The sequence below is a fragment of the Gouania willdenowi genome, chromosome 22, assembly GCF_900634775.1.
Source record: "Gouania willdenowi chromosome 22, fGouWil2.1, whole genome shotgun sequence".
In the NCBI taxonomy this organism is placed as follows: Eukaryota; Metazoa; Chordata; class Actinopteri; order Blenniiformes; family Gobiesocidae; genus Gouania; species Gouania willdenowi.
The window spans coordinates 2,462,117-2,486,997 of NC_041065.1; the positions used below are offsets into that span (position 1 = coordinate 2,462,117).

The 24,881-nt window shown below is 42.9% G+C and overlaps 2 protein-coding genes and 1 pseudogene across 4 annotated transcripts in view; 1 reads left to right on the forward strand and 2 right to left on the reverse strand.

Annotated features, from left to right (window-relative positions):
- The window catches only part of LOC114456267 (ovarian cancer G-protein coupled receptor 1-like), a 40,763-nt gene extending 34,439 nt beyond the window's left edge, over positions 1 to 6,324 (reverse strand). Inside the window, 1 exon segment of the mRNA XM_028437916.1 lies at positions 6,215 to 6,324. Coding sequence (XP_028293717.1) covers positions 6,215 to 6,324 — 110 coding nt within the window.
- Positions 6,325 to 14,856: 8,532 nt separating this feature from the next.
- The window catches only part of ccdc88c (coiled-coil domain containing 88C), a 116,006-nt gene continuing 105,981 nt past the window's right edge, over positions 14,857 to 24,881 (reverse strand). For all 3 annotated transcript variants that reach the window (XM_028437743.1, XM_028437742.1, XM_028437741.1), the window contains one exon: positions 14,857 to 16,555. In XM_028437743.1, the coding sequence (XP_028293544.1) occupies positions 15,830 to 16,555 (726 nt within the window). In that variant the 3' untranslated portion in view covers positions 14,857 to 15,829. The remainder of the gene's footprint in view (positions 16,556 to 24,881) is intronic.
- Positions 20,299 to 20,416, forward strand: LOC114456962 (uncharacterized; annotated as a pseudogene).

The following is a 24,881-nucleotide window of genomic DNA, read 5'->3' on the forward strand; positions in this document are numbered from 1 at the left end:
TTTAGATTTTACTCAACAAAGCTGGTTCACAGCTCACAGCCTTGTGAAAATTAATCCAACATTAACAGCAGGTTCTTCTATATGGTTGAACTCTAAAATTAAAATTGGCAAGAAACCTTTTTTATGGCTAGAATGTGCTGAGGTAGGAATTCTCCACATAGGGAATCTGGTTAAAGTTGGATGCATGGTTGAACTTGAGCATGTAAAAGATCATTATAAAATACCTAAACAAGTTTTCTGGAAATACCTACAGTTAAGGCATTGTCTCTATTCTGCTTTGAAATCCAGAACCCAAAATGCTACAGATATTCAAAAATTATTGAAAACTGTACAGTGATCTGCAGCGTCTGCAGTTTAAACAGATTGTGTGCAGGGTGGGAGGGGTCTGCAGTGATGCTACCTGCCCGTTTCCTGACCCTGGACAGGTATAAGTCTTGGATGGAGGGCAGATCAACACCAATGATCTTTTCTACAGTCCTGATTATCCTTTGTAGTCTGTGTCTGTCTAGTTTGGTTGTAGATCCAAACCAGACAGTGATGGAGGTGCACAGAACAGACTGAATGATGGAGGTGTAGAACATGATCAGCAGCTCCTGGGGCAGATTGAACTTCCTCAGCTGATACAGGAAGTACATCCTCTGCTGTGCCTTTTTCCTGGTTGTGTCTATGTGGGAGGTCCACTTCAGGTCCTGTGAGATTGTGGATCCCAGGAACCTGAAGGAGTCCACGGTAGCCACTTTGCTATTCAGAATGGTAAGGGGGGAGAGTGGGGGGGGATTTCTCCTGAAGTCCACTGTCATCTCCACAGTCTTGAGCGGGTTCAGTTCCAGATGGTTCTGACTGCACCAGAGAGCCAGCTGTTCCACCTCCCGTCTGAAGGCAGACTCGTCCCCATCCCTGATGAGACCGATGACGGTGGTGTCGTCTGCAAACTTCAGGAGTTTCACAGGTGCAGTCATTGGTGTAGAGGGAGAATAGAAGTGGGGTGGGAACACACCCCTGAGGGGCGCCAGTGCTGAGTGACTGGGTGCTGGATGTGATGCCTCCCAGCCATACTTGCTGTTTCCTGTCAGACAGGAAGTTGGTGATCCACTGACAGGTGGAGGCCGGCACTGTGAGCTGGGTGAGTTTCTGGTGAAGGATGTCCGGGATGATGGTGTTGAACACAGAGCTGAAATCCACAAACAGGATCCTAGCGTAGGTCCCTGGGGAGTCGAGGTGATGCAGGATGTAGTTCAGTCCTACACACACACTTATCATCATGTTCTCACAGTATAAAGCTCTACACACACACTTATCATGTTCTCACAGTATAAAGCTCTACATACACACTTATCATCATGTTCTCACAGTATAAAGCTCTACATAGACACTTATCATATTCTCACAGTATAAAGCTCCACATACACACTTATCATATTCTTATAGTATAAAGCTCTACACACACACATCATTTTCTCACAATATAAAGCTCTACACACACTAATCATGTTCTCACAGTATAAAGCTCTACACACACACACTTATCATCATGTTCTCACAGTATAAAGCTCCACACACACACTTATCATGTTCTCACAGTATAAAGCTCTACACACACACTTATGTTCTCACAATATAAAGCTCTACACACACACTTATCATATTCTCTACACACACTAATCAACATATTCTCACAGTATAAAGCTCTACACACACTTATCATGTTCTCACAGTATATAGCTCAACACACATCATCATATTCTCACAGTATAAAGCTCTACACATACTTATCATGTTCTCACAGTATATAGCTCAACACACATCATCATATTCTCACAGTATATAGCTCTACACACACTTATCATCATATTCTCACAGTATAAAGCTCTACACACACTTATGTTCTCACAGTATAAAGCTCTACACACACACTAATCCAGTGTTTTTCAACCACTGTGCCGCGGCACACTAGTGTGCCGCGAGAGATCGTCAGGTGTGCCGTGGGAAATTATCCAATTGCACCTAATTGGTCTAAAAAAAAATTTTGAAAACATATTAATTATTATCTGCAAATAATATACCATTGTCGAGTGTCCGTGCTGCAGTAGTGACTAAAGGTGCGTGCTCACCGAACGCGACGGAAGCGATGCCGTTGCCTTAAATCGTCCCTGATCGGTAGTTTGCACATAGTGGTGCTTTTTTGTCAGTCCATCATTTCATCGCTCCAGCGACGCGATCACTAGGGAGCTATGTGTGTGTGTGTGTGTGTGTGTGTGTGTGTGTGTGTGTGTGTGTGTGTGTGTGTGTGTGTGTGTGTGTGTGTGTGTGTGTGTGTGTGTGTGTGTGTGTGTGTGTGTGTGTGTGTGTGGCCCCGGTAACAGGGTAGAGACAGAGAGAGAGAGAGTGTTGATGACGTCTTTTTTTTTTCCTTCTTGCTCCGCTTCTACGGTTAAATGATCAACTTAACGGAGATATTAAAGGATGACTTCACTCAGAATGTGTTTGATCAGTAGTTACTGTGGTTTTAAAGAAATTTACCGCTTTAATTTTGAACCTGATACTTTGAGGAAGTAGAACAGCCTCCGCTGCAGCCGTCAGCACTGAAGCGGGAGCGGGAGGGAGGGGCTGCTGCCTCCGCTCTACAGACAGTGGAGGACGGGAAATATCGCTTCACGTCGCTTAAAAAGTTAAAATTTTTCAACTTTGATCATGCAAGTCGCGTCGCTGAGGGGGGGATAAATTGACGTTGCGTCATTTACATTGATTTTTAATGTAATCGCATCGCTTCAGTCACTTCAGTCGCGTTCGGTGTGAACCCACCTTGAGAGCGTAATCATGTAAAACTCTTCCATAACACTAGATGGCAGCAGGTAGCGAATTGCATTGTCCGTTGAGACAAGAGAATTAGTGAGGCATGAAAGTGACAGCTGGCGGTAAAAGCATTGTGGGTAAGCGAAACTACGGTGAAGTTTTTGAAGAGGAAAAATACCAATTCCGAACTGGGCCCTGGACAAAATTCGGACAGAAGAAGGCCCTAGTATGAGTGGAGGAAAGAAAGCAAAGACGGTGAGCTCGAGGCAATACAGCGAGAGTTATGTTTCATTTGGATTTACTTCCACCGGGGATGCAACGACACCGATCCCGTTGTGCTTGGTGTGTGGCGAGAAGCTATCCAACATTTTTGAAGTGGACATGTTAAGTGCACTTTTTATTTGAAAGAAGAAACACAAATGATGATAAAGTCCTTTATTCTTTGTGTTTATTTGATTCCTATTCAAGACACTTTGATGAGAATGGCTATATTGTTAATATAGGCTACAGAGTATCATTTTTTAACATGTTTGGCTGGTGGTGTGCCTCGTGATTTTTTCAATGAAAAAAATGTGCCTTGGCTCAAAAAAGGTTGAAAAACACTGCACTAATCATCATGTTCTCACAATATAAAGCTCTACACACACACTTATCATATTTTTTTATTTTTATTTATTCAGTTTATTTCCGACATGGTTACATTCACTTTTTTTTTTTTTTGTACATGCCGAAAAAGGAGACGAGAGAAGCAGTTTGCTTATCTGGGTCCCGTCCGCTGTTTTACCATCTCAAATTTACATGGGTTTACATGTCTCTCTGGTCAAACATTCTTGAGTTGTTCTGAACAGTCCTTTTTTGTGTATTCTCATTTGTAGTCAGTGTTGTCTTGTTTTTATTCCTCCTCCTCTCTATCGTTGTTCGTGTTGGCCTTGTTCCCTGCCAGACATTGTTAGCATTCCTCCAGTTCAAGAATAGTTCCTCTTTCGAAGGTGTTTGGAAGGTTTTTACCTTTTCATCCATAATGTCACCACTCGGGAATGTCTCTTTTGGACACACAAGTTTGCAGCTTGTTTTGTCTCTACATCAAGGTTAATCCAGCTGTTGTTAGTTCTATTGGCAGTGTTATATTTTCCACTGTTAGATTTAACTTGTATAAACACATTATTATATCTTAGTTCATAAGCAAGGTAGTAATTTCATTGTACAGGAAAACGTGTTTCTAACTGCACATATGACAATAAACACTTTGAATTTAAATTTAATGTAATCCTTAATCACCCCACCACCTAGCAATTAAAATGAATAAATGACAGACCTTTTTTACTCTTGGTTTTCACATTTAATTCAGTCTCCGTAAAATAATCACAGTCTGAGTTTTGTTTCCAGTGTTTATATAGATCTGGGTCCATATCCATGATTACCATCAGTAATGTTGTTGTTTAGGTGGATCCTTCGTATTTTTCCAAGTCTTCCATCGTTTTGATGAGGATTGGTTTTCCGTTCTCTTCTCCCAGTTCCTTGTCCACGTCTTTAGAATCTTTCCTCCTTTTTTTATTTGGCGTGCCTTCCATGCAATGCTTGCATTTTTTTTTTTGTCAGGCTTTCATTAATATAAACCTTCGTTTCCTTCGGCTTTCTTCCTTGCTTCAGTAGTTCTCCTTTGAATTTCATATTCGTGAAGGTTATTTTTACAGCTCTGTTATCATTTTTCTTTGGCAGGAGATGACAGGAGTTGATGTTGTCAGGGTTCAGGACAATGTCCTTCGACTTCAGGTAGTCAATGACCTGTTGTTCAATCGATTTTGTTTCTTCGTCACTCGTGTAACTCCTGGATTTTATCCTTAGGCCTGTGATGATGACATCTTTCTCTCTTTCCTTTTGTTCCAGCTGTTCAACCCTAGCGTTCAACAATTTTATCTCCTCAGCATTTCTTTCATTCTTTTCTTTCAGTACCTTTGCTTCGCTTTGTAGGTTTTCCAGTGAGTTTTCCAGCGTCTTTTCCAACGACTTTATCTCGGCAGATAGGTTTCGTAGACCCTCGCGTATCATCTACTTGACCTCTTCCAAACCCGAATTGGATTCTGAAGGGCCTCCCTGCGGTTTTTTCACCATTTTCCTTCAGTCTTGGGCCCAATTTTTCAGGCTGTTCAGCTGTAGCCAAGGTCGTGTTATCGGAGCGAATGAAAACACGTCTGCTCTCTCCAAAGACTAGAGATTTGAATTCTCACAGTATAAAGCTCTACACACACTTATCATCATATTCTCACAGTATAAAGCTCTACACATACTTATGTTCTCACAGTATAAAGCTCTACACACACACACTTATCATCATGTTCTCACAATATAAAGCTCTACACACACTTATCATGTTCTCACAGTATAAAGCTCTACACACACTTATCATCATGTTCTCACAGTATAAAGCTCTACACACACTTATCATCATGTTCAATCCAATCCACTTTATTTATATAGCACATTTAAAGAACAAAACGTTTCCAAAGTGCTGAACATGTGACCACAACAATAAAACCAAAACAATACAAATGAGCTCTGCCACTAAATGAGTATAAAAAAATAAATAAAAATAAAACAGTTTAAAAGAATAAATATAAATAAAAACATATTAAAAACTATAAATAAGAATAAAACTCAATAACATAAAGTAAAAGACACAGAGGACCACACAACTTACACGGTGCTAAAAGCCAGAGAATAAAAGTGAGTTTTGAGACGAGATTTAAAACACTCCACGGTGGGGGCCGTACGGATGTGGAGGGGCAGAGCGTTCCACAGCTTAGGGCCGACAACGGAAAATGCTCTGTCCCCTTTAGTGTTACGGTTCGCCTTCGGAACCACGAGCTGGAGCTGGCCCTCAGACCTCAAAGCGCGCGGGGGTCGGTAAATTTGGATGAGGTCTGTGATATACTGAGGGGCCAGTCCATTCCAAGCTTTAAAAACAAACAATACAATTTTAAAATCAATTCTAAATTTAACAGGGAGCCAATGCAAAGAAGCAAGGATTGGGGTGATGTGTTCACGCTTTTTGGTCCCTGTTAAAAGTCATGCCGCTGCGTTCTGGACTAACTGCAAGCGGTAAAGTGCCTTTTGGCTGATGCCCGAGTAAAGTGCGTTGCAGTAGTCCAGACGGCTTGAAATAAAAGCGTGCACGACTTGTTCAAAAAGATTAAATGATAAAAAAGGCTTAACTTTGGATAAAAGACGAAGATGATAAAAACCCGATTTTAAAACGCCACTGATCTGTTTATCAAATTTAAAATCACTGTCTATGGTGATGCCAAGGCTGGTGACTTTGGGATGCAAATACTTTTGGAGTGATCCTAAGTCTGTGAGGGTACGTCCAAATGCCATTATTTCTGTTTTTCCCTCATTCAGTTTTAAAAAATTCTGGGCTAACCAAGCCTTGACGTCACCCAGACAGTGGAGCAGGGGTGTCAGGGGGCTGTGGTCGTTCTTTGCAATGGGCATGTAAATTTGACAGTCATCTGCGTAGAAGTCGTAAGACATGCCATGTTTCTTAAAAATCTCTCCAAGTGGGAGGAGATATATAGCAAAAAGAATGGGAACCAGGATAGATCCCTGGGGGACTCCACAGTGAAGTGGGGCAGAAGATGAAGTGGAGTCCCCCAGCCTGACGGAGAATGACCTCTCCGACAGGTAGGACCTAAACCACTCCAACGCGGTCCCCCTGACACCCACGCGATCTCTTAGGCGATCTAAAAGAATTGTGTGGTCGACTGTGTCAAAAGCAGCCGTCAAGTCTAAAAGCACTAAAATGGCAGAACCTCCAGAATCAGTCATTAAAAACAGGTCATTAAAAACCTTTAAAAGTGCAAATTCAGTACTGTGCAAAGCTTTGTAGCCTGACTGATATGGGTCTAAAGTGCCATTTTCATCTAAAAAAGGTTGCAACTGTGCAAAAACGCATTTCTCTAAAATTTTCGATACCAATGGTAGTTTGGAAATTGGGCGATAATTCGCCAAATTTGCAGGGTCAAGGCCAGGTTTTTTAATCAAAGGCTCAACTACAGCTTTCTTACAAAAAGCTGGCACTATGCCAGTAGCCAAGCTGCTGTTGATGATCTCCCTAACAGAAGAGCCAATGGTGTCCCAAACCTCTTTAAAAAAGCGAGGAGGGACCGGGTCTGTGGGACAGGAGGAGGGTTTAAGTTTTTTAACTATCCCTGTGAGCACAGACAATGGCACAGACTCAAACTGACAGAAAACAGCGCAGCATTGAGTGGATACACAACTCCACACTGAAAAGGGAGATATGTTGGCCCTAATAGCAGCAACCTTCTCATTAAAAAAGGAGAGGAATTTTTCACAAGTTCCACTTGTCATCTCCAATGAATTGGACGGACTCGGATTAAAAACAGAACCAATCGTTTTAAAAAGAACTCGAGGCTTACTGACATTATTCGAGATCAAGTTAGAGAAATATTGAGTTTTTTCAGCTTTAACAGCACTTTGATAGTTTCTCCAGCACTCTCTAAGAATCTGGTGCGAGACCTCCAAATGGTCCTTCTTCCACCTCCGCTCTGCCCTCCGACACTCACGCCGAGCTGTGCGCGTAGTGTCATTGAGCCACGGTTCCTGCTTTGGCTTAGGACATATGGCTCTGAGGGAAGCAACACTGTCCAAGACTTCAGAGCAGGTGGAAGTAAAAGAGTTCATCAATTGCTCGGTGTCCATAGATGCAGCGGAGTTTAGATGATCCAGAAACGATGCAGTAAAAAGAGGAGAAAAAGCAGCGGCCGTGTCGGGCTTAATAACACGACCATGACGCACGCAAGACAGCTTCACCTCCAAGTCCAAAATAAGATCAAACATGACAGGGCTGTGGTCAGAAAACACGGCATCTCCAACAACGACATTGTTCACAGGAAAACCACAAGACAACACAATGTCTAGCGTGTGCCCGTGCACTTGTGTGGGGCCAGTGACATGTTGCGTCAGATTAAAAGCTTCCACCAAGTCCAAAAACTCTCTGGCCATGGGTTTAGAAGGACAACATACATGCACATTAAAATCTCCGACAATTAAAACCCTGTCATAACGCGTGAGCACACAAGCAACAAATTCATAAAAGTCTCTAATAAAATCCTTGTTGTGCTTCGGTGGTCTGTAAATGACAAATCTCAGATACCACTTTGTGATAAAAAGCAGTTCTTTAAAACAGTAGCTATACCTCCGCCACGACCAGTGGTTCTCGGTACGTTGATAAAAGTACAGTCTGGAGGTAATAACTCTGAGAAAGCAGTAGACTCACCGCTGTTGATCCAAGTCTCTGTTAAAAACAGTACATCCAAATCGCACGATGTATAGAAGTCCTGCAGGATGAAAGTTTTATTCGCCACAGACCTCGTGTTCACGAGTGCGCACCTCGTAGAAGCTGTAGTAGCCGCCTGAGCTACCCAGCTCAGCGGCCTGAGGTTAGCCGGGGACACACCGTCAGAAACCCGGAAAGAAGAGCGGCGAGGGCGCAGCGCGCAGAGATCCTCCCGTTGTCCGGTAATGGGCACCAACCAAGCGCCAACTGGAGCGAGTGTGCGTCGCGAGACATAGCGGAAAAAACAGTCTCTGTAATCCCGTGGAAGTTCCGAGGACCACACCGCGGTGGGAGAAAGAGCCAACCAGGCTTTCAGCTTCACGAGCCGACCGGATCGGACTCCTCGGCGTTTACGCTTCCTGGGCAGCGGCGCATTCACCCTGAGGAGGTGCGCAGGCAGGTCGGCCAGGTAGAATGAACCTGACTTGTTGTTTGCATCACGAATGGTACACGATTGCACCGTTTCTTTTATTTTTAGCAATTCTTGACAATTATACACCAGCAGTGAGTCGATGGTCCTTGTAACAGATGTTAAAATCAGCATAAAACAAATAAAACTGAGCAGAGCCAAGCGGCACACCAGACACACCGGCGCCATCTTCTCACAGTATAAAGCTCTACACACACTTATCATCATATTCTCACAGTATAAAGCTCTACACACACTTATCATCATGTTCTCACAGTATAAAGCTCTACACACACTTATCATATTCTCACAGTATAAAGCTCTACACACGCTTATCATCATATTCTCACAGTATAAAGCTCTACACACACTTATCATGTTCTCACAGTATAAAGCTCTACACACACTTATCATCATATTCTCACAGTATAAAGCTCTACACACACTTATCATCATGTTCTCACAGTATAAAGCTCTACACACACACACACTTATCATATTCTCACAGTATAAAGCTCTACACACACTTATCATCATATTCTCACAGTATAAAGCTCTACACACACTTATCATCATGTTCTCACAGTATAAAGCTCTACACACACACACACTTATCATGTTCTCACAGTATAAAGCTCTACACACACTTATCATGTTCTCACAGTATAAAGCTCTACATACACACTTATCATCATGTTCTCACAGAGAGGGAGAATGAAGCTCAGCATGTTTCCATCAATAAATGAACATCATCATCACCAGCTGTAAAAACTGACTCACAAACAGCATCTGCAACACTATGTGAGAAGAAGCTCCACGTGCAGGAGGCAGACCCCCCACCCACACACACCCACGCACACACATACGCACACACACACCCACGCACACACACACGCACACAATCATGGAACAAGCCACACTCACCAGGTCTGTCTACGCTGAAAGTCTGCATCCAAGTGAGCACTGCTCACTCTCTGCATCTCCTCCACACACACACACACACACACACACACACACACACACACACACACACACGCACACACACACACACACAAAATTGTAAAGTAGAAGTTAAATAAATAGAGCAGCAGTCAGGAGCCTCCATGCATCTGTAATTCTGCCCTCTAGTGGTGACAGAGAAAAAGCACAAATAAGGAGAGCATTACGTTGTGTTACGCTAGCTGCGCGTGCTCCGTACTCTCTGCTACCACGTACTTGTGTTAACGTGGATTTTATGCTTTGACAAACAGAAAAACTAAATACAGAAAAATAGTTTTTAAGTTGGAAACGTATAATGTAAAGATTGAAAGAGTTTTATTAGATCACAACCTCTGCTGGAAACACACGTAAAATGTTTGTGTACGAAGATCTGATGAAGCGTTGGAATAGTGAACAAAAGTAGATACACACGTTATTCTGTGCAATAATTCTACCATATCTGTCTTATTGTTTTGACATCTGGGGAAACACATACTGTACATAAGAAACTACAAAAGTTATATATTATGCAAAAAAGAATAATAAGGATCATAAATCATGCAGGATATCTGGACCATACTGAACTTCAGTTTATGGATTTGATGAAGTTTTTTTTCCAAGTAGACTATAAGGGGAGTATGATTTACGGGGGAATTGAACTTTAGAAAGAGAACATTCTAGACTACTTTGAAATGCATGTGCATCTCAGTTTTTGGGTTATCCATTTGGAACAGTCTTAATAATAAACTTATAAGTTCTAACGACATAAAGACATTTTATTTTTTCTATAACCAAAACTTATTAGATCAGTACAAAGACTAGAGTCTGATGGTAGGTGGACATGTGGATGTCTATGTTATGTAAGTATAGATCAGTGACGTGCAGTCAGGGTAGGCAAGGTAGGCAGTGCCTACCCAAGGGTGAATTGATATTTTGATTATTTGTTTTAATTATAATATAATTATAAATTATTTATTTTTCCATTTCCGATAGTCTACAGTACCTACAGTATATGTTTGAAAGTGTCAGCATTTTGTGCTTTTCAGAGCCCAAATGACTAAACATTGCTATTTCCTGGTACGTTTGCACAGTCAGTTCCTCAATATGAAAACCATTTACGTAAAAAGGAAGCTCTCTAAGCTGCCTTTGGACGTAACCGTGCTATGCTAAATGCTATGCGTAAGTTCACAGTGCATTAGTAAATTGATACAGTGCTACGTTCTCGAGCTAGTGGGTGGGATTATAACACTACAGTCAGGATAACAGCACTAGAGACAATGAAAAAAAACTTTCTTTTGAGGAAAAACGACAGCTTTTAAAAGATGGAGACCAACAACTGAGCTACCAGACCTTCAGCAAAGATAAGGTCAGAACATTGTTGGTACTTTCTACAGTGAATGGAACAAAAGGAAGGATTGACTTTGTGGATGCTCCTCACTGAGGCTGTTCTGAGTTGTTGTTGTTGTCATTTTCTCCATGTTTCTGTTTCCAACACAAACAACGGATGTGCTGTCGTGTCATGAGATATATGTTGTTGGGAGAGTATGGAGGCTTTATTAAAAAAAAAATTATGTTTCTTTTATGGTGTTTATGATGTTGATTTAGTTAGATTAACACTTGCCAGCAGAAACATATGAAATTGTCATTGGTGTCGATATTGGTGGTCTCGATTTGCAACGTGCCTACCCAACCCTAGTGATCATGGCACGTCACTGGTATAGGCAGACCATAGATGCTTATTTTTGTTTATATTTGTGTGTATTTATTTATATGCGTATATAATACATTTACCCAAAAGTCAGAGTTATTTTGTTCTTTGTGAAAAGCTTGGAAGTAGGAACAGGACTAGATAAGTTTCCTTCTACACATTCAAACATTGCTGCTTTATATTGTTTGAGAAAAATCAATCAACCAAATCAATTCTTCACTTTGTGACCAACATAAAGCAGTTTGTCACAAACACCCAAAGGCATCAATAATGTGTTTTTCACCTTAAAACATCTGAACACATCATCACTGCTTTAGTCTTTCCACTGGCTCCCAGTCAGCCTCAGAGGAGACTGTAAAGTAGTGCTGCTGGTTATAAATGTGGTGGTGAATCCATCAGTGAGATGTTAGTCAGGTCTGAACCCAGCAGGCCAGCTAGTGGAACCCAGAGTTCACAGCAAACATTTTAGTTGTTATGCTGCAACAGAGCTGAAGTCATCATCAAACATGGAACATTTTTAAATCTTTTACTGACTATGACTGAGGGAGATTTATCATATCATATCATCAATCACATATTATTGTTGATTTAATGTTTTACTGAAGATTTTAAATGTTTTACTGCTGATGTTCTTATTGATTTTTAAGCTGTTGAATGTTTTCTACACTTTTTAGGCTGCGCTAACGTCACTCCCTTTGTTGTTGTTGTGTACACTAGTTAAAATCACTACTCTGTTATTTGTGAACTGATCGGACTGAAATTTGGTAGCTATAATCTATGGACATGTACGCATCGATGTTTGGAGCCCGATTTTCGATTTGGGGCCCAAGGAAGCCCCAAAAACAAAAACAAAAGTTGATTTCTTATTTGCAAGTCAAATATTACAACGGTTGGTGGTATCGAATCCATCCATCCATCCATCCATTTTCATACCCGCTTATTCCCGTTTAACAGGGTCGCGGGGGTCTGCCGGTGCCAATATCCGGCTCTCATAGGGCGCTGGGCGGGGGTACACCCTGGACACAGACACAGACAACCATTCACTCTCATTCACTCCTATGGGCAATTTAGAGACTCCAATCAACCTTACAGTCATGTTTTTTTTTTGGATTGTGGGGGGAAGCCCGAGTACCCGGAGGAAACCCACGCAGCACGGGGAGAACATGCAAACTCCACACAGAAAGGACCCAAGTCCACCCCAGGGCTTGAACCCAGGACCTTCTTGCTGTGGGGCGGACATGCTAACCACTAAGCCACCGTGCGCCCTTGGTATCGAATCATTGGCACAAATATATAAATATTTGAATATTTCAAATGACTACTCCTTAGTTAGATTCAGTTTGGTATGAATACTATGAATGAATATGATGGTAATTTCCAAATTTATGGGAACATAGTCATGTGACATCGTTTCAAAGGTAATTTAAGGTAGATTACGATTATGCTTCACACAGTTTTATTTGTTTTACTCGGTGGAACCGAGACATTTCACTGAATTCTCGGGAACATGGTATACATGTGCCATTTGGCGCAGAGACGTTTTGCGGGCCCGGCCGTAGTTCATCTGAACTTGTTGATGATGTAAAGCACATTGAATTGTCTTGTGTATGAAATGTTCTTTACAAATACATTTTCCTTGCCTCACTGCCAGAGAACAAGTTTCTTTCATGATTAATCAAGTCATCAATAGCCTGATTGATCTGGTAGATTATCTCACTGCTGAGTAAGACTTCAGGCAGTCGTAATGAGGGGGCTGTGATTCATGGTACCTTCAGGGGCACTGGGTGTGAACATCCAGAGGCAATAGCGATCCTTCTTTTCACCTTCAGAAAAACTGTCAAACTCTCATGAAACATGTTTCAAATGATGATCATAGAAATATCCATTTGTTCTTAAAAATCTTTATTACCAAACTAACTTCCTGTTTGAAGAGTCAAAACAGTAGCACACACAGGAAGTGTTGAGCAGTAGTCACAGAGCAGTCATAAAGTGAACCACAGCAGCAGGAATCCCAGTTTACCCAGTTATAGCCTCTTCTTCTTCTTCTACAACCTGTGTGTGTGTGTGTGTGTGTGTGTGTGTGTGTGTGTGTGTGTGTGTGTGTGTGTGTGTGTGTGTGTGTGTGTGCGTGTGTGTGTCAGGAGGACATTAGTGAGACAATAAAACAGCACAAACTACAAACACGAGTTGTTAAGCAGCTAAACTGAAGGAAGTCGATCACTGTGTTCAGTTTATTGCATTTTCTCATTCAGATTTAAAAAATAAAACAAATTAGTGGTTATTTGATTTTCATTTTAAATTTAAAAAATTAAGATTGAAATCCAATGATTTTTTTTCTCTAGGGCCAAGAAAAGAAAACTTAAAAAATAAAAAAAATAATAATAATTTTCTGTTTCTAAGAAAATAAATAAATGATTTGCATTTCCTGAAGATTCATTAATAACTTTACTCTGAAAATGGGATCGGAGCGAAAAAAAAAAAAAGTCAAAAACATCTGAATATAGAGAAAAGATAAAGAAAACAGTTGAAAGTGAACAAACAGCTGAAGTTTTCGACTCCGTCGTCCTCACAAAAGCACCAGTGCTGAATTTTTGACATGTTTTGAAATCTTAATTGTCAAAATTAATCAAACACTGAAAGAGTTGAAACGCGACAAAGTTCCATTATGGAAGAAAATGCTATAATAATAATAATAATAATAATGAAGTAATAATAAAGTAATTATTACTTTATTATCAATTACAAGCTAATTAAAAACGGCTGTTTTTTTCATATGGTGTGAGCGGAAGTTACCATTTTCAAAGTAAGAGCGCATACGAGAAGTAGAGCAAGGCGATATGAACCAATTTTTAACTAATAAAGATTTACCAGAAAGAGAATTCTGGGTTAAATTCGCTGATGCTCCAATAAGGGACAGCACGTGTGAGTGAGTTCTGTTGTGTGGATGTTTAGGGGAAGATCTGTATTTATCAAACTGAGCTTTTCATGATGTTCTAAGAAGTAGTGACTCCTAAGACACGTATTTTGATACAAAATAAGATGTAAAATAAAAATTTTCTGTATCACCAAAATAAAAATTGTGATATATCTCGAATCTCAATATATTGCCCAGGCCTAATGAAAAGCTACTAAAATGTTTTTGGAACTTTACTCTGACGGGATTTGAAGTGTTTTTCCTGATCTATGTTCATCATCAACTTCTGTTACACAACAACAAAACCCTCTCTCACCTACAGCACCTCAAACGTTTTCAAATGTGCTTTTACTTTGAAAATATGAAAAGAAGAATTAGCTTTTTTTTAGAAACTGAAACTCAAGTAATTTTTCTTATTAAAGGTCAAACTTTATTTTTTACCTTTAAAATTGAACTCAAATAACCACTATTTGTATTTAGAATTCTTTTCTAACAGAAAATGCAGCGACTAAAAACCAAAGTTCTTATTTGTTCTTTTTGGTTTTAAGTTGTAAATTATTCTGTGACATCATGTACAATAAATTATATGGTTGCATATCGAGTTTTTCTAGAAAACAGTTCATTTGTACAAATCCAGTGTTACATCCCGTACCCCCCCCCCCCCCCCCCCAATCATCATCATCATCATCATCATCACTGCAGCACAGTCAAAACATCAGCTTTTAAACTTCAACCATGTTTGTTCAGGTTTTCCAACTTTACTTTCACTCATTTCCTTCATCTTTTTCTAGCGGTGGTTCATCAGACCCACATCATGGACATGCTAATGCTAACTTCTTCTCTGAGGCTGGAGTCAAATAACAATCCCAGTCCTGCTGAGTCAGCAGGCACCATGTGAAACAGACCAATGTTCCCATCAGCATCAAATGTGAGCGTTTACTGCTGTAGGACAATCCTTCACTACTTCCTGTTGAGCTATTGACCAATATTATTGATTATTTACGATCAGGAGACATTTATTTTCCCAAACTGTAGATTTAATGCAGCAATGGATGTGCAGCTTACCCACCTCTGTGTGTGTGTGTGTGTGTGTATGTGTGTGTGTGTGTGTGCGTCTGTGTGTGTTTGTGTGTGCGCGTGTGTTTCCAGCTCAGTGGTTGTCAAGGCCACATCCAAAGTACGATCCCTGTGTTTATGTGTATCATTTTACTGTAAATGAGTGTGTTAGTGTTGACCTGGGTGGAACAACGTTTCCAGTAAAGTGTCAGAGTGATGCATTCTGGGACAAGAACTAAAGACAGGCTGTAATTTAAATGGGTGGAGCTGTTCTCTGTGTGTGCGTGCGTATGTGTGCGTGCATGCGTGTGCATACGTGTGTGTCTGTGTGTGTGTGTGTGTCTGCGTGTGTGTGTGTTCCATGGGTTCAAAGCTCTCCAGTGTGTGTTTGTGATACATTCAGTTGTTCTGGTGCTTCTGCTCATCTTTAGTTCCCACAGGAAGTAGATTCCAGATGAACTATTGGTACATTCCACTTCCTGTTTCTCTCCAGTGGTGTTAGCGTAGCTCACGGAGGACGCTACAATAACACCTTTAGCGTGAGACCGTCACTGTGATCAATAAGTTCTAACAGTGGATTGTTTTGAATGTCAAATGTTGGTGGTAAACCTTGGTTCACACGCAGCCGTACTCGTACCAGACCGTCTGAGGGTCGTTGTTGGGGTCGGGCGAGGCCGGCGTGCTTTTGGGTCGTTCTACTGAGCCGTCTTTTTTTGAGTGGGAGGAGTCACCTGTGGGGGGGTCCTCCCCGTGCTCCGGCACAGCCTCGCGGCATGAGGCGGGCACCGCCCTCACTGGGGTCACCATGGCGACCTCTCCTCTGTGGTGGGGGGAGGAGGAGGAGGGCGAGGCCTTCCCTCGGTCTCTCTCTCTCTCCGCGTGTCGCTCCGTCTGCAGGTTCAGAGACGACGAGTGGTGGATACTCGTGTTCAGGAAACTGCCGTCTGCATGCTGATTGGTCATCCCAGGAAAACGAGCAGACAGAGGTCGCTCCCTGGTGTTAGCTCCGCCCCCTTGGCGTCGGAGGACTACGTCGGTGTCCTTCTTGTGGAAAGCGTCGGGTCCGTTAGAGCGCAGAAGGTCGGCTGAGGCCAGGCTGAAGGCACGGCTCAGAGACCCAACACTCCTCAGGGGGGTGGCGGCCTGGATCGAGGCTGCTGATTGGCCGACAGGCTGACGGGGGGAGGGCTTCACACTCTGGCCTGGTCTCTGGTTGGAAGGCTGAACAGTGGGTGTGACATAACTGGTGGGAGTCGCCTGATCTCTATTTGTGGGAAGTGAGGGGGCGGGGTTCCTGGTAAAGTAGTCAATCATTAGCTCCTCCCTGCTGCCAGTGGACACCTGGACACACACACACAATAGTAACACACCACATACAACATAGTATACATTACCCATCATCAACAGATTAACACCATACAACCCAGAATGACCCACTTCACTGAAGCACAAGCACAAGCACAAGCACAAGCACAAGCACACGCACGCACACACGCACACACACACACACCCCTTCACTAACCTAAACTAACCAGGTAAGGTTTTAAAATGTATCATTCACTGTTTTTATAAGTTTAGTAGATCTATGTCTTGTGACTTATTTTACATTATTTTTATTTCATGTCCTAAAAATGGGACCATTTTACAGTTCTCTTTCACTATGGAATACACACCCCTGCGTTGTTCCTCAGAAGCCATATCTCATTACGCCAATCCTGATTGGCTTGTGAAATGTACAGTATTCATCCACAGCAGGTAGTCCCACCAACTATAAGGGAACAGATGATATTATGTCATTCAAACACCTTACTAGTTTTTTTGGATTCCGTCGCCGGACACAGCTGGTGGATGCTTTTTTGCTCTCGGCCACACCAGGTCGACCTGTGCTTTCTCGCCTTCCACGCTTCAGCACTGCCCTCGACCCCTCACCATGGCCTTTGAGCACCGACCATTAACAACTATTGATGGCTGTCGAACTCAGGCGTTAAAACACCAGATGATAGCTCGGTTAAATACTGCCCTTGCCGCCCCACCACCGTCGCCAGGCGCTGGTTGTTGTTTCTCCAGTTAGCACACCAGCTAGCTACTATGTGTTAGCGTTCGCCAGGCTTAGATGGTATCCATGCAGAGTACAAAAAACACCAAGGGAAGGATGCAACCAATGTGCTCTTTTCATTCCTCTCCGCATGTCTCTGCCACTTAAAGCTGCCTCACAGCTGCCTATGACACTGTCTGGCTACGTGGGTTACAACTGAAGCTACTGGAGACCATCCCAGATAAGCACATGGTGAGTTTCTTAATGGAGATGCTGAGCAACCACAGCTTCTGGCTACAACCAAGAATGGCCAAAGTAGCAGGGTAAGAAAGCACAATAACGGTGTCCCACAGAACTCAATGCTGGCATTTATGCTGTTTAACATCTGCACTTACGACCTACTCCCAACAACATCAAGGAAGTAAGGTTATGCAGACAACCTGGCCATCCTACTCAGAAAACCATCCTGGCAGGCTGGGGAGGGGGGGACTCTCAGAGGACATGAACACCCTGTCTTCAAACTTGAAGAACTGGCGCCTCAAGCTCAGCATTGACAAGACTGTCGACAATGTTCCACCTCAACAACATGGAAGCGTCATGCCAGATTAACATCATGGTTGACAGCACCCGCCTACAGTCTCAGGCATCCCTTATGTACCTCAGCGTTAAGCTCGATCAAATGCTGTCATTCAAACAAGACTTGGACAGTGCCAAAGCAAAGACCACCGCCCATAGCACACTTATACGCCGGCTAACCGGTACCACATGGGGAGCCACAACGACGACACTGCACATTTCCACTGAGGTCCTGGTCTTTACTGCTTCTGAGTACTGTGCCCCAGTCTGGTGCCGCAGCCCCCATGTAAAAAAAAAACTTGACACTACCCTCAACGATGCACTTTGCACGGCCTCTGGATGCCTACGAGCCACCCCAACCCACCAACTACCTGTCCAAGCTAGAATCGCCCCAGCCGAGGTCAGACGAGAAGGAGCTATGCTGACCTTTGCTCAGAAGGCACAGATGAGTGAATCCCACCTCCTCTACAAGACCATCGCGGAAAGACCGCAGCACAAGCAGCTCAAATCCTAGCGCCAATTTGCCATACATGCCCAGGAATTGCTCAACATTACACCAGCAGAGCTTCCTGGGTCAAGGCAAGATGGCGGGAACAGTGAAGAGCTAGCTCTACTGCTACATTGAGGACCCAACAGATGTCCCTACGAAAGCAGTGAACAACCCTCAACCGCCTGAGGACAGGTGTGGAGAATCAATGCAGCGATGGGGCCTCGCGGACAGTGCCCACTGTGAATGTGGAGACCCCCTGCAGACTTTTGACCACATCTTGAGCAGCTGCCCCAAACACAGGCCACCAAATGGCAACCACCACTCACTCTACCTACACACCAGCACAAGAGGGATAAAGAACAAGGCCCCACACAGTAGGGGGTTCGTAGGCTTGGAAGCAAGACTTTGCCGGTGTGGCAACACAATTTTGAGCAGAGACACACACCAAGTCTGCTCAGGCTGCAACATTGTTGCAGTACACCTGCTTTTGCGTCTGTCTGCAGTGTCCACCCGGAAGCCGAGCCTGCCAGCCAAGTCCGATCATCTGCAGTCAGCCCTGACTGAAAGTTCTACAAGGCGGCGGCGCTCAGGGCCAGAGCGCTCAATGTGTTGTCCCTCCTCGCGGCCTACCAGGCAGAGCTGTGTGAAGATCTTAGGCCAATTCAGGACCTTGCCAGATAGGAGCAGATGTCGGTGGTCACTGACTTGCGCCTCCGAGTCGAGCGCTGCGCAGTCCAGGCCATGGCGAGAGGTATGGGAACTATGGTTCTGCAGGAACGGGCACGCTGGCTCGATCTTGCGAGAGCTAAAAGGGCGATATCTTGGATTTGTCCGTGGTTCCGGAGGGGATCTTTGGTTCCGCGCTGGCATACATACAGTGACGGTGTGAGGTAAAAATAAAGGATGACGAGGCTCTGCGCCTCTGTCTTCTCAGAAAGTCAGCGGCTCCATCTCCACCTGTGCACCGCAAGGCATTTTCGGCTCCTCAGGGCTCTCAGTTTAAGGCCCCTAAATTGTCAGTGCCCCGGCTTCTCTCATCTCCTCCGATCACGGAGCTTGAAGTTCTCTGTTCTCCAGCTCCACCTGTTGTGCTTTCAAGCATGCACCTGGGGGTCTCGCATGCCACGGTTGCATACATCAACCGCCAAGGCGGATTGCACTCCCGTCAGTTGCATTTGCTGGCGCGCAAATGGCTGTGGTTGCCTCCTCTCGCTGAGAGCGACACACATCCCGGGAGCCCTGAACACGGGCGCAGACCTGCTGTCCAGGGGGGCACTGATTTATGGGGAATGGATGGTACACCCAGAGGTTGTGGAACAGCTGTGGGCCTGTTACGCGCTACACAACTCGGGTGCTCCCCTCAGCTTAGACGCACTTGTGCACAATTGGCCGCACGGCCACACCTTAATCCTGGTGGCTCCACTTTGGCCTGTGATGGCTGGCAAAGATATACCGGCTGCTGTGCTCCTGGCAACTCCCGTTGCGCAGGGACCTGCACCAGGAGCGCCTGGCGCTATGGGTGGCGCAATCTGTTAGCCGTGGGACTCTCACAGCGTGTGATTTCCACCATACAGAGCGCTCAGGCCTCTTCTACTAGGTCTCTGTATGACTGTAAGTGGAAGGTGTTTTAGTAAAGGTGTCGCCGGATGGGACACACCCCTTTTCAGTGTCTGGTTGGAGTAATTTTGTCATTTCTAGACGATCTGACTGACAAACAGAAAGCCTTCTTCACAATGAAAGTGTATTTGGCAGCAATCGCTGGCAATCACTGTGAGCCAGCATCTGCCAGTGTGCCATTTTATAAAAGGAGCACACAGACTCCTCCCCATGTCCAGGCCGCTGGTGCCACTGTGGGATCTGGCTGTGGTTCTAGAGGGATTTAAACGTCTTTCCTTTGAACCGCTGGGACAAGCAGACTTGAAGTTTGTGTTCCTAATAATAGTGTTGTTGCTGGCTCTCGGGTCAACTAAGCGAGTCAGTGACATCTGTGGCCATACCAGCCTGTCATTGCCCGATCTCGTTAGATCTCGGAAGCAAAGCAGGTCTGGGCCTCGTTAGTAGTTGGATGGGAGACCACTGAGAATTCCAGGTGCCACAGTGGAGTACAGTCGCTCCAGTGGTATCCGTCATGAGGATTGTCTTGAAGCCCTAACCCAGCCTTTGTTCTATTGACCTCACAGCCTTCTCTGCCACACAAGGTGAGCAGTGGCCTCATGTGTTATGTCCGGTGCACGCTTACATGGACATAAATGGGAGCTTCAGGAGGAATGATCAGCTGTTTGCCTCCTGGGCTCCGTCCCATAAAGGGAAGCCTGTCACAAAGCAACGCCTGTCACACGGGGTAGTGGAGGCGATTGCTTTGGCTTATACAAGTCAGGCCTTGTTCAGGGGAGTATCTGTTCAGGACGACATTTGCGCTGCAGCCAGCTGGTCCTTGCCCCTCACTTTTGTTTCATTCTACAGGCTGAATGTCTCCGCTCTGTGGGTGGCGAGGGCGGGTTTCCTGTCCAGGTTGGGACAGGGCTTGCCTTGTGGGCTGGTGCACATGTGATAAACTTGTCTGCGATATGGGAGCTTCCATATCCCATAGTGAAACATCGAACGTAATACTATGAAAGAGAACTTATAACCCCTGTTCTCTGAGTAACATGAGAGAGATGGTCCACCAGACAACCCTTCTTGCTGGGCGAGTGAGAAGAGGTGCTTATTTTAAATGGAGCAGTATCCTCCGCCCATGTTACTTATAGTAGGTGGTAGGAATGCATGAGTTTGACAAAAAAACTAACTGATTTTTCGGACCGATATTGCGATTGTGATTCGATTTGTGATTTTTATATTTGATACATTTAAATGCATAAACTGCTAAAATGATGAGTGAAGGAAGTCATGTTACTTGTAGACTGTCAAACAACATATTCCCCCACATTAGAACAAAACACATTAATCTACTTTCAAAAACATTTGGTTTTATGTGGACAGCGCCCTCTTCTGGAGGAATCGTTGAGCTTCTGTCTAAACACTTTAGGGTGTGCTTTATGGAAACTCAGCGCTTTCATCTGTTCCAGCTGAACCTGAGATCGTAGGGCTCCACCATTCTGATTGGTGAACATCACTCAAATGCCAGAGACAGAAGAAAAAAACCTCAGCCTCTTGAGGTTACGTTATTGCAGTCGTCGTAACCTCGATTTAATGTCAATAAACCTTGCAGCTCTAGTAGGTAGGACTACCTGCGGTGGACGGATAAGTTTCACCAGCCAATAAGGATTGGCGTAATGACGAAAGACGCGGATAGTGAGACATCACTCATATTACTCCAGGGTTTATAGCCTGTCTTCCTCCATCTTGAAATCACCTGATTTAGAGCAACCAAAAGCAGCACAAGTTGTCATTGTTAATGAAAAAGCTTCTAATTGATGTAAAAAAACAGGTTGAATGTGTTTGTGTTTATTTCTAAATCAATCACATTCAAAACATTTAAGTTTAGGCAACAGTCTAACATTTTGAGTCATTAACAAAGCAGATCTAGTAAACCAGCTTCACAAACTTTAAGTTTTATGAGAATAAAGGAAAGATGATCAGAATGTGAAGAAAAAGCAGAGATGTCACTGTCACAGAGGAGTGAAGTTAAGGAGGAGAAAGGAGGCGGGAAGCAGGGCATGGAGGGGTGTGGTCTCAACTAAACGTTTCATATCTAATAGGAACATTAAATGCAGGAAAACATGAAACTAAACACAATCTAACAAAGGTAAAACAAACCGTCACTAACAATGAGCCAGAATTTATTCATGTTCATTTGCTCATTTTGTATGTTTTTGTTCTCACTTCATGTGTTTTTGGAGTCTTTTTGTATATTTTTCTGTCCTTTTGTGTATTACCTTCAAGGACTGATTGTGGCCCGTATCCCATATAAAACGCACGCACACACAAACACACTCGTATTCTAGCCTCACATGATTTCCCCTCCATGTGCATTTTCTTTCTGACACACCATGGTAAGTGTACATTAAACTGGTTTCAGCAAACGACAGCAAATAAACCAATGTCAGGCATTTTATTTTGAAGGTTGCAGAACCTCTGTTGATTGATTCCTTTGATCATTTTTGTTTCCAGGAGCAGATTGTGTAACACACTCCCTTATGGGCTGAGATTCTTTATTACTGCTAATATTACAACATAAAGGGTCGTGTATGTGATTTATGATATATTACATGATATATGTTCATTTATAAAGAAAAGTAACAAGAAGACAGTCATCAACATGTCCCGCCGTCATGGTTGTCATTATAACGCACAACCTTTTCCTAAATGTCGTAAATCTAAGAACTTAGATGTAAACATATGAAAATATTATCACATCAAAATATAAAATGACTAACTATCTTAAACGGTTTCTAAGAAAAGTTGTCCCCTTTGAAGATACCACGAACAGAGTAAAAAACAAAATGGAAAAAGTGCAATAACGCGAGAAAAATAATTGCTTCTTATTTTCGAACTTCATCAAGGTATTGATCCCCTGAAGCCACACACCACATTTTGTTACATACACATATACACTGTACATTTACACACAATACATGAATAGCATCCAACATAAATGAAACATACTTAAAAAGGAGTAGGATTAATAAAAAAGGAAAAGGACCTCTAACCTATTTATAGTTTGTACAATATTTAATCTATATTTGAAAAGTTTAGGTTTCTGTGCTGTTAGTTCCTAAATCAGCTTTTACACATTAATACATATTAACGTAACACAACTGAATAATACTTTACTATGATGTGGATATTACATGACATATCCTATTACTGCAATCATTATAACATTAAAGATTTGCCTTAATAACACAATAGGTAATTATAATCCTGGACCTATGTTTATAAGCCTTCACATACCTTTATCTGTATATAATAATAATAATAATAATAATAATAATAATAATAATAATAATAAGGCATTGCATTTTATATAGCACTTTATCACAGACACTCAAAGTCCCTTTACAGAATTAAGGGATTATTCTTTCACTCCACACTTAGTGGTGGTAAGCTACTACTGTAGCCACAGCTGCCCCTGGGGCAGACTGACAGAACTGAGGCCACCATAGTGCGCCATCGACCTCCACCAACACTCACGACATTCATACTAGGCAATGTGGGTAAAGTGCCTTGCCCAAGGACACAATGACAGATACCACTGAGGTGACTGTCCGCCACTGTGGAACCTGGAGTTCTCAGTGGTCTCCATCATCTACTAACCAGCCCCAGACCTGCTTAGCTTCAGAGATCTAATTAGATCGAGCAATGACAGGCTGGCATATAATAAACATCTATATAAACACATCTATAGATATATACTATACAAACCCACATATACGTCTACATACATGTATTTATAAAGCAAAGGTTCATACGGGTGGTGAATTCTTTATTATTTTTATATTCAGGGTTCTTCAGCTGAAGTCAAATTAAATGTAATACTTTTTAATGCAACTTGAAATTAAATTTAAGACCAACTTCACAATAAGACAAACAACAACCCCACAACACAAATGCTCCTTTTAGCAATAAAACACTGGCATTGAACCTTTAATTGGCCTCATGAAGCAGCTTTAGGGGTCTCCATGTTTGTTCTCCACTGCTTTAAGGTGCTAAACATCTCAACACTACCTTATAAGGTCAAACATTAAAAACAAGCAGCTCTGCAACTGATGGGGTTTGTATTGTCAAATCAAAGGGTTTTAATTATCAGCTGTTCTCCACCCATTTGAGGAGTGGTATCTGTCACTCACAGCTGAGTGGAATTCACCAGTTCCCAAGTGACACATTCCAGTTTGTAAAGTGGCATTCCAGTGCCATCAGTGTATGTATCTATCTTCTGTTTTATGAGCGTTGCACTTTGTTTTAATTCATAATATAATTGAAGCTGTAATCAGGGTTCTCACCAGGAATTTTTCACAGCACAGGGGGGTCACATGATGCACGACTGAGCGTCACTGATGCAGAACATTTTGAAATGTATCAATCTCTGAAGTAAAACTGAAGTTTGGGTTTTTTTGTTGTTGCTGTTTGTTCCAGCCTTACTTTAAAACCAAAAGTATAAATATCTATATATACACTAAACACTCACAGACACTGTAGAGACAAGAAATACATTAGAGTTTTATTCAGACTCGCACGTGTAAAATGATCTGTTGTGAGTTGTAAACATGACGAGCAGCTTCATGTGTCGCTACACGCTACTCCTTGGTTTAAGCACATTGTTTATGTTGGACGGTAATTACGTGGAGGATGTAGACAGGCAGCATCGGGGCCAGCTAAGTGGCTGCAGGGGTCCTCAGATAAAGACGGGAGCATTCGAGCAAATGGCCTGTATTAAATAGTTGGGGGATCTGGAAGTCCCTTTTGTGTCCATGTGTGCAACAATAATGACAAATTAATTAAAAAAAAAAAACAAAAAAAACAACAGAACATCCCTGTATGTTGCCGAAAATTGAACATAAGGGGCGTCATTGCTCCGTTGGGGAGAAAAATTACAAATTTGGGGGCCCCTACGCTAAACAGCACTG